The sequence below is a fragment of the Vigna radiata genome, chromosome 7, assembly GCF_000741045.1.
Source record: "Vigna radiata var. radiata cultivar VC1973A chromosome 7, Vradiata_ver6, whole genome shotgun sequence".
NCBI lineage: Eukaryota > Viridiplantae > Streptophyta > Magnoliopsida > Fabales > Fabaceae > Vigna > Vigna radiata.
In genome coordinates, this window is record NC_028357.1 from 4,387,678 (window position 1) to 4,398,436 (window position 10,759).

Below are 10,759 nucleotides of genomic sequence, written 5' to 3' on the forward strand. Positions count from 1 at the left end.
ATAATGATATTCAATTTTATTTTGTAACTTTAAATCACAATAGGTTAAACCAATTTTAAATTAATTCTATTTGAGGGGATCATACTAGTATTCAAATTATATTAAAGAGTGTTAATGAAGTTGTATGATAAAGAGAACCATTGAAGAACGTACACGACGGAAGCTAATGTTGCGGATAATCCAACTTCGTAAATTGGGAGCAACATAACAAAGAGATGGTGATAAACGTTGGGAAAGTTGTGTCCACGCCATTGAAAAAGTATGAAGCTTCAACTTATCTTTATTCTACTATCCAACCCTAACTTACAAAATCGAGTTCATCAATTGAAAACGTCCAATGACATCCTGACATGTGGGTGGTGTCAAATTGATGAAAAAAAAAGTGTTAACAGAGCCTTCTCGAATCTGAAAATCGATTATTCCTAAAATGTAGAGAAAAAAGACTCGATTCTCCATTCTTGCAATTCAAACTATTAAATATCAACCTTAATTGTCTGCATGAAGTATACCATGGAAACTGTACACTTGCAGTACTTTCAGAAAACTAAGCAATTAATTCAACATCAACTCTTATTGGAAATCCATCATTGTAACCGAATCCAAATTATGAACAATAATCTAATTTGTTATTAAAATATTTAGTTAGTTAAAACCCGTAACAGGAGCTTTAGGATTCATCAATCTGCAATTGTACCCTTTCGATTTCTGCATCATTGGTCTTCATCAAATTCAGGTAAGGTAAGGTAACAGTGTCAATTTTTTAATTATTTTAATCCATTATTCATGTCACAAGCGAAATTGCAGCTCTCTAAATTTAATAATTAGGTTCATAAATAAATTTAAAGAAAAACATAAATTAAGGTTCATGTTAATTCCTAAATTTATAATAGAGTTTATCTTAATTTGAAAATAAAAATCTTAACAAGAGACAATCATAAATCTTTGATATTATATGTAGGCTAATTAAGTTGTAGTTTTCTTAAGTTATTAGTTTATTTTTCAAAATTACTTTATGAAATTAAGATTCATGTTTCTCACCTATTAACATGAATAAATCATTAATAGTGCATTTACATTGATTTATGAAAAATCCAATGAAAATATATTTTTCAATTTCTCTTATTTTTTAACTCGTTTTTCTAATTATCTTTTTATATTTCTTTCTCCTCTCATTTTTTTAAGAACTTTATGGTCAAACCAGAAACAAATCCTTTATCCCTTTTATTAAAAAAAAATTGATTAAGAATTTATTTTATTTTATTTTATTATGACTTCTCATCATCATCATAATATAATAATAATAATTAAAAAAATAACATTTTATAATATTTCACATTAGTCATATAAAAAAAGTTAATTCTTTAATTAATTATAACAAATCAGTCCTGTCTTCTGGTTTGACTTATATAAAGGAAAGAAAAAAAAAAAGCTTTGGTTTCACGGTTATACGAAGAAACAAAAGAAAAAAGCTTTGGCTTTTAGGTTCTACGAAAAACCAATAGAAAAAAGCTTTGGCTGCACGATCATACGAGAAACAAAATAAACCTTTAGGGTTATACGAAGAAACAAACAAAAGAAAAAAGCTTTTTGTTTTTGTTTAATAATTGAATGAGTGCAGACCAATGTATAATTGGTGACCCGCTTTTCAAGGAACTACCACATTTTTTTTAACGCTATACAAAATATTTAATAATAAAAAAAGTTATATGAAATCCATAATTCTTTTGAAAAAAAATTGTAAAATAAAAACTTAATCTCAATTACATGTATTCGTAATACAAATAAATTGTATAAAAATGGAAAATAAGTTTTTCATAATTAATACCCTTAGCTGCTGGAGATTTTTTAAATTTTATTTATCTTTTATAAGGAAAAGGTATATTTTGCTTAAAATTTTTAACAAATTACGAATTTATAGAAAAAAGTCTTATTATATCTTAGACCGTATCATGTATGGTAAAGGATAGAATTGTAAAAAATTTGTTAGCAGTTTTTCCATTTTCTCGAAAAGTTGGCTTGCTTTTTATTATGTGTCATAGCAGCAGAGTTGACTTTGGATGGAAATGGTATAAATATATATTTTGGTTTCTAAATTGATAGTATAGAAATTTTTAGAAGCCAAGAGCCTTGAGAGTTGCAGAGAAAGGAGAGAATTGATTTTAATGTCAGGAAGTTGTTCATCATTCGCCATGCCTACTTCTATGACTAGTTACGATGTGTTTCTGAACTTCAGAGGGGAAGACACTCGTGACAACTTCATTAGTCACCTTTATGCAGCGCTGCAGAGGAAGCACGTTGAAACATATATTGATTATAGACTACAAAGGGGCGAAGAAATTTCACCTGCACTTCAAACTGCAATAGAAGAATCAAAGATCTATGTCCTGGTTTTCTCTGAAAACTATGCATCTTCAACGTGGTGTTTAAATGAACTGACTAAGATACTGGATTGCAAGAAGAGATATGGAAGGAATGTGATACCAGTTTTCTACAAGGTGGATCCAGCAACTGTCAGGAAGCAGGAAGAGAGATACAAAGAAGCATTCCAAGAGCATGAAGAAAGGTTTAAGGAAGACATGGAGAAAGTGCAAGGATGGAAGGATGCTCTAACAGAAGCTGCTGGACTCTCCGGTTGGGATTCAAACGTTATCAGGTCCTTATATTTCTTACATCCACTTTTCCGATAAGATCAAATCCTTTCATTAAATTCTTTTTATTTATTAGATATTTAATTTATTTATTTTATCTAATTTAGTTACTTTTATGCTTGAATACTTATATTTTATTTTATAAATACTAGTCATTGGTCAGACCAGAACACGCTCTTATTGAAGAAATTATAGAAGATATTTTGAAAAAATTGAATCGTTATTCTGTCAGTTACGATGAAGGAATCATCGGTATTGAAAAACATATTGAAGAAATTCGGTTCTTGTTGCGTCTTGAGTCAACAGATATTCGGATCATAGGAATTTGTGGCATGGGAGGAATAGGAAAGACTACAATTTCTAAGCAATTATATCACACATTGGCAATGCATTTTGATTCTCACAGCCTTGTTTTAGATGTTCAAGAAAAACTAGAAAGAGAGGGAATACAAAATATCAAAAAAAAATATCAGTCTGAGCTTCTAAAGGAAGCACCATCCAATCATTTATCATATTACAATGAACGTCTCAAACGGACAAAGGCCCTCCTCATTCTTGATGATGTGAGCGATTCAACTCTACTTAGCAAATTAATGAGAGTAGGTAGCTTTGGACAGGGCAGTAGAATCATTATGACTAGTAGAGACAGACAAGTGCTTAAGAATGCTGGAACTGATGATATCTACGAACTTAAGGAGTTGAATTTTTATGATTCTCTAAAACTTTTTAATTTACATGCTTTTAGACAAAATTCTTCAAAAGAAATTACTTACATGGACTTGTCAATAAAGGTGTTGAGATATGCAAAAGGGGTTCCGTTAGCTCTCCAAATTTTGGGTTCATTGTTATATGACAGACAAAGAGAAGCATGGGAAAGTCAGTTGCAAAACTTGGACAAGTGTCAAGATCATCATCTTTTCAACGTATTAAAATTAAGCTATGATGGGCTCCGTGAGGAGGAGAAGAATATATTTCTTGACATCGCTTGCTTTTATAGAGGACACAACGAGATTGTGGTAGCAGAAACACTAAGCAACTGTTGTTTCTCTTCTAAGATTGGAATGGATGTTCTAAAAGATAAATGCCTCATATCTATCTTGGATGGTAGAATTGTGATGCACGATTTGATACAAGAAATGGGTCGAGAAATTGTTCGTAAAGAGTGTCTTCAGCATCCTGGAAAACGCAGTCGATTGTTCAAGGCTAACGAAATTCATGAGATTTTAAAAAAGAACAAGGTATGTTCAATTGTTACTTAATTGAAAGAGTCACATGGGTTTATGTTATGATAAATTGATAACCATCGTTTTTTTTTTCTAATTGCATTGATACTTTCAGGGATCAGATGTAATACAATGTATATTACAAGATATAAACGAAATGGAAGAAGTTAAAGTACATGCAAAAGCTTTCAAAAAGATGAGCAATCTTAGAATGCTTATGCTCAATTCTTATCCTAGGCCTTGGTATAATGTGTTTCTTAAATCATCTTTAGTAAGTCTGCCAGACACTTTGAAGATTCTTAATTGGACTGGTTTTCATCAAAAATCTTTGCCACCAAATTTTTGTCCACAAAATCTAGTGAGACTCGAAATGTCAGGCTGTCATCTTGAACAACTGTGGGAAGAAGATCAGGTTTTTCACGTTATTTATGTACCTTTGTGCCTTTTTCACATTATTCGTTTTGATATTGCTTTTATTAGAATTCCACAATTGTACATATATTATTAGAACCATATTATCATGATTTTAAAGATAATTATAAATCAATATTATGGAGAAGAGTTTGCATACGTAATTTGGCTGACTCAGAGTGTGATCTTTATAACAGTGGTATTTATGTAAAATATAGAGTCAATAGATAATGTAACTAAGAGTTTACAGAATAAAAATAGATAAAATTGCTTAAAACTTTCTCTTAGTTTTTCTTTATTACCTGATTCATTTCCTCTTTGTGGCAGAGTTTACCAAAGTTGAAAAGGCTCAACCTGAGTTATTCTAAGAAACTTACTAGAATACAAGACCTTTCCCTGTCACCAAATATTGAAGAAATAATTCTCAATGATTGTCCAAAGTTGATTAAAGTTCACTCTTCCATATTACTCACCAAGCTCAGTTTTTTACGTTTAGATAGATGTCATAATCTCAAAAGTGTAACAATTCCCGGCAATATTCTATCCAGATCACCAGGATTCATTCTTCTTTTCTCTTGTTTCAAGCTTGAAATGTTTTCAACCAGTGTACCCAGATTCCCTCATATGAAACTCGAGCGTCAACATGGAACTTTCTCAAGATCCCCTCATAAGAAACCGGAGTATCAACCTGCAACTTTTTCAAGTTTCCCTCGTTTCAAACAGCACTTTCACGGACGTAGAGCTTTCCGAAGATCCTCCGTTAGGGATGGTCTGGGTGAACTTGATACTTTCTCAGGATCTTCTGTGGATAGGAACTATGTTTCTAATTCTTTCTCAAGAATACCCTTTCTGAGTGAAATTTTCTCAATTATTTTTATGAGATATGAGGAAGAAGAAAAAGAAGTGACTAATAATAATATATACGTACATGATGAAAGGCCGATACAACTCACTGGAGGTGTGCCCTTAAACTTTCACAGTCTCAAGAACCTCTGTTTCATAGATCTCTCAAACTGTTCTTCCCTTACAGTATTTCCATTTGACCTTTCTCAGATTAAATTCCTAAAAAAACTTCGTCTCAGTGGTTGCTCAAAATTGGAAAATTTCCCCGAGATTGAGAACACCATGGAAGATTTAGCGGTTCTCCTCTTAGATGCCACAGCCATACAGGCACTACCTTCATCCTTGTGGCGTTTGGTAGGGCTTCAAGAACTGAGTTTGAGTAGGTGCAGGAATCTTGAGATTATTCCATCTTGCATTGGAAGGCTCACCAGACTATGCAAGTTAGACCTTACCTACTGTCAATCACTTCAAACTTTTCCAAGCACCATTTTCAAATTGAAGTTGAGGAAACTTGATTTGTGTGGTTGCTTAAAGCTGAGGACCTTCCCAGAGATCATGGAGCCGGCACAAACTTTTGCTCACATAAACTTAAGAGCAACGACTATCAAAGAACTGCCTTCTTCATTTGGCAATTTGGTTATGCTTCGATCCCTGAAGCTCTATAATTGTTCTGATCTCGAGTCACTTCCAAACTCCATTGTTAATCTAAAGCGTCTCTGTAAACTTGATTGTTCCGGGTGTGCCAAATTAACAGAAATCCCAACACACATTGGTCGCTTATCTTCGTTAATGGAAATGTCACTGAAAAAGAGTGGAATCGTGAACCTTCCCGAGAGCATGGCTCATCTTTCAGGCTTGAAATCGCTTGATTTAAGCGATTGCAAAAAGCTTGAATGCATTCCACATGTTCCCCCATTCCTAAAACAACTGGTGGCATTGGATTGCACATCCATTAGAAGAGTGATGCCAAATTCTCTTGTTCGAAACCTCTCAGAGTCGAAGGAGGATGTCTTCAAATTTCATTTCACCAATGCCCAACAACTTGATTCAGGTGCTCGTGCTAACATTGAGGAGGATGCAAGGCTCAGGATGACCGACGATGCATATGAGTCTGTATGCTTCTGTTTTCCAGGGAGTGCAGTTCCTCATTGGTTCCCTTTTCGCAACGAAGGAGCTTCAGTGAGTATAAATGAAGATTTAAGTTTCTGCAGCGATGACAGGCTCATTGGTTTCGCGTTGTGTGTGGTTTTTGGAGTGTTAGATACGAATGATATTAAAGGCAAACGCGGTTCTTTTGGTTACAGCCTAAAATTTGAATGTGATGATGATGGCACACAGATAATTCCAAATAATGATGTGTTAAAAAACTATTTCACATGGGTTTATAGTCACAGAGTCCTTGATAAAGACCACATATTCATGTGGAAATTTAACTTGGAGAGTCTAAGGAGGAGCGGCATGAACCTTAGGCTCAGTGATGCTCGCAGCTTCACTTTTGAGATCAGTCCATATAATTATAACTTTCGGTGGCCAGATTACGACTCAGTTGTGACAATAAAAGAATGTGAAATGTGTCCTCTTTATAACAGCCGAAGCAATGTTGCAGAGTCTTCAAGCTAAACAAAGGAAGATAGGAAGATAGGAAGAGGAAGACTGTTCATATATGGGTTTCATTAAAATATTTGGCTTGCATTTGCAATGGAGCCATTATAAAATCCTGAGGAGCCATTACTGATGTTATATTTGTACTTATCCGATATAGAGATTATATATATGTATATTATTTATCAAATAATAAGTTATTAATAATTAATACTTTTGGCTACGGAGATTTTTAGTTTTATTTATGGAAATGTTATTATATATAAATTTAAAAATGTTCGTTATTTGTGGATTAAAATACAGTCTGTGGCAACTAAAAATTGTTCCAAATATTATTTTCAGCTATTAAATTAATTGTCAGAACAACGTATATATATGAAAACCTATTCATGACTAATTTTTTAATCAGCCCCACAATTATTATTTCGAAAACGTTTTTTATGACAACTTTTATTTGCCATTTGATAACGTCACATGTGTATTTGTTGGCTATTTTCACTGAAGGAAAAAACTCTTTTAAAGATCCTGCATAAGGTAATAAGGTAATATAGAAATCTCAATATATGGAATTTGATTTTGGCAGTTTCATTTTATTTTTCATTCTTGTTTGAGTTTTACGTCGTCTTTCCAAGTCTCAAATCCCCTTATCTTTTCCAAAGTTTCTAATTGCATCATCTCTCCGAAAAGTCTTGATTGCTCCCAAACACCTCATCTCATCCTTCGTTTAGTTCGCGTTTTGTGTCGCATTCACGTTCTATTGAGAAGCTCTCTTTCGCATTTTGGCGTTTGTCGTATTCTCTCGCTTGTCTTGGTAAGTAAAAGATCTCGAACCCTACTCTATTTTTGGAGTATTATTTGTTTTTGTGTTTTGTGAACCCTAACCGTCTTCTCCAACCGTCTTCTCCACCATTGATTTTTTTGTATGAAATAAGTGCAGCTGCAATGGTGCCCCAAAACTCAAAGGTAAGTTAAAGTTTTGGTATTTTATATAGTCGCATTTTTTTGGTAAGTAATAACAATGTTTTTGTAATGTTTTGTAGTAGCGGGTTCAAATCTCTCTGGATTCATCAACCATTGTTTAGATGAATGGCTTACTGAGAGATGTCCATGTAGATCGAATTGGGATGACACCATTTCGTTGGTATTTGGAGCTACACAAGCCTTTGGAGGTTAATTGTGAATTATTGAAGGTTATGTCATGTCGGTGGGCTGGGCATGATGTTAGCTTCAGGGTCAGTCATCAATTGGTTCCATTTACTGTTTTGGATGTTTTCATGAGCATTGGTTTAGACATAGGTGGTTTAGAAATCCCATATGATGAATGTTTAGTTGGTTTGGTTGGGAAAATGTTTAATTCAAAGACCACAACTTTGAAGGATTTGGTTGACATGTTTAATGTCATTGTCTTGGACGAAAAGATTGAGGTTGATGTTGTGGGTAGGTTGTATATATTAGTGTGTTTGGTTTTTTTGTTTCTTTCCTAGGAAGTCTAAGATTGTTGCCAACATGCTTTCAAAAGTGTTAAATGACCTAGATAGTTTGTGTTTATATGATTGGGCCAGCGGTGTACATAAACACCTTGTAGATAATTTGAATAAATGTATGAAAAAATAATGTCCAGAGGTATCACCAGCGCACTCAGTCTTAGTAGCAATGTGGTCGTATTGTAGGTAACATGCTTTGTAGTTCTATAACTCAATGGAATGCGCTACATTGTAAAATATGGCTGACTGTAAATTATTTTCATATGTAGGCTTGAGGGGTAGAAAGACTTTTTTTGGATGGTAATGCAACTCATAGGAGGTTCCCTCGCATATTGCGTTGGTTCCCCTATAAGTCAAGATCATTTGAAAAAATTGAAGATTTGTTTTAGACTGGAGATGTATGTATTTCATGCATATCGTTTTATGTTTTTTATAATTATTGATGCTTTTAACCTACTAATATATGTATGTGTTGTAGTTAAAGTTGAAGTGATATATTGGGGAGCGTGTTCGTGACATGCCTGAAATCATTGCGACTTTTGACTTGTTTGATAGAGGGATTGGTTTAGGACCATTGCCGAAACGATTGAGAGTTAACGAATCAGAATATGATACCTCTGATGACGACACTTTTGAAGCATATGCCGATGAGGTATTGAAGAAAAATAATAAAGAAATGATAGCCTTGAATTCAAGGCTTGCTTCCTTGACGAATGAGTTATTTGAAATTCGTCAAATTCGTCAAACATGATAAGAAACACTCGTCCACAACGTTTTGGAAATAAAATCTCAAATATCCCCACCAATATATACAAGCTACAAAAATCATCACAAGGTATTTTTTGTTTATGTTTTTTTAACAAGAATTTGTAAATGAAATTCAAATCTTTACTTCCTTTACCTAAGTATTTCACACATTCACTTCTAAACGTTGTATCCGTTAAGTTTATACTATCACCCTCTGAACTCAATTCTAATCCTAAATAAAAATCACTTTCAATCATATTCACAACTTTTTCTCCTATTACGAAAGTATTATTCGAATCCATCCATTTCAACAATAACTCCGTCAATATTTTGTTATTAAACACAACTTTATCACTCAACTCTAAAAACCAACCAAACGGAGTCTTCGCAATCACTTTGTCATACGTTCGTTCAAAGGAGGGTGTCTTCAAATTTCATTTCACCAATGCCCAACAACTGGATTCAGGTGCTCGTGCTAACATTAAGGAGGATGCAAGGCTCAGAATGATCGACGATGCATATAGGTCTGTGTTCTTCTATTTTGCAAGGAGTGCAGTTCCTCATTGGTTCCCTTTTCGTGGTAATGGACCTTCAGTGAGTATAAGTGAAGATATAAGTTTCTGCAGCGATGACAGGGTCATTGGTTTCGCTTTGTGTGTTGTTTTTGAACTGTTAAATACGAATGATATTGAAGGTAGATACGATTCTTTTAGTTACAGCCTAAAATTTGAATCTGATGATGATGGTACACATATTATTCCAAATAATGATGTGCTAAACAACTATTTCAAAATGGAATGATAAAGAGAGAGTTGTCAATCAAGATCACACGTTCATGGAAAATGATATTTTGATACTATTTTTTGACACTATTTTGACACTGCACACGTGTCAAAACGTGATTGCACGATTTCAAATTAAAAAAACTGAGAAAAGGGCATATTTGGAAGAAAAAAATCAAAGTTTTTCTTTTTTTTAATTTGAAATCATCTAACCACATTTTAACACATGTGCAGTATCAAAATGGTGTCAAAATATCATTTTCCATAAAGAAAATAGTTAAAAGAATTTGGTAAAATACGAGAATAATTTTCCTTTTGTCTAGTTGCTGTAACTGACAACTCATGCTTTATATTCAATTTGGTAAAATATTTGTTACATCACTTTTAAGATAATCAGAATCTCTTTTCATGTACTAAGGTGGTTTTGATCTTATCATAGATCAAGTGTTTCTTTTTTTTCATTTGGATTTGACCATATCTCTTGTTATAGTTTAACTTTGTACATACTAGTCTGCTTCCTATCAAAGTCACAAACAACTACTTCCTGTTTCTATAAATAATATCAAAACTTTTAACACTTTCAAATACAGGCAGTTTGAACGATCTTACTTTAAATTATTTTATTTTTCAACTGTATTATTTGAATAAGGTAATTCAAAAATAATTTTTCATTTTTCTAATTAGGATAAAATGTTTCAATTACTATCAAATTGAAAAAAAAATATATTTAAATATTAAATAATTGTTAAAATTAAAAAACATTAATATTTTTTATTTTTTATAGTCAATCTTTGATTAATGTTATTTTTGTTGTTGTTAAAGTTCTTAAAAACATTTACATTTTATATTTGCAATTTCTTTTCTTAATTTACATTAAATGGGATTATTTTCAACTTATGAAATTATAACCCCAGTCAAATTTAAGTAAGATAATATTAGATTAGGGCCATATCAAATTGAGTTTGGTTGAACAGAATAATATCCAGACTTAGGTTGTGTTGTGATTTGAAAAAAAAAAT

General features: G+C 32.7%; 1 protein-coding gene across 1 annotated transcript; it reads left to right on the top strand.

Annotated features, from left to right (window-relative positions):
- The first annotated feature begins 2,189 nt into the window (after window positions 1-2,189).
- LOC106765965 (disease resistance protein RPP4-like) lies at window positions 2,190-6,745 on the top strand. Its single transcript, XM_022784472.1, has 4 exons — window positions 2,190-2,653; window positions 2,812-3,886; window positions 3,987-4,373; window positions 4,610-6,745. Exons 1-4 carry the CDS (start codon window positions 2,190-2,192, stop codon window positions 6,743-6,745), a joined length of 4,062 nt encoding a protein of 1,353 aa, XP_022640193.1.
- The last annotated feature ends 4,014 nt before the right edge of the window (window positions 6,746-10,759 follow it).

Coding starts and splice junctions, on each gene's coding strand:
- LOC106765965 (XM_022784472.1), top strand. CDS start 2,190: ATGCCTACTTCTATGACTAGTTACGATGTGTTTCTGAACTTCAGAGGG. Junction 2,654..2,811: donor TGGGATTCAAACGTTATCAG/GTCCTTATATTT, acceptor GTCATTGGTCAG/ACCAGAACACGCTCTTATTG. Junction 4,374..4,609: donor TTCCACAATTGTACATATAT/TATTAGAACCAT, acceptor TCTTTGTGGCAG/AGTTTACCAAAGTTGAAAAG.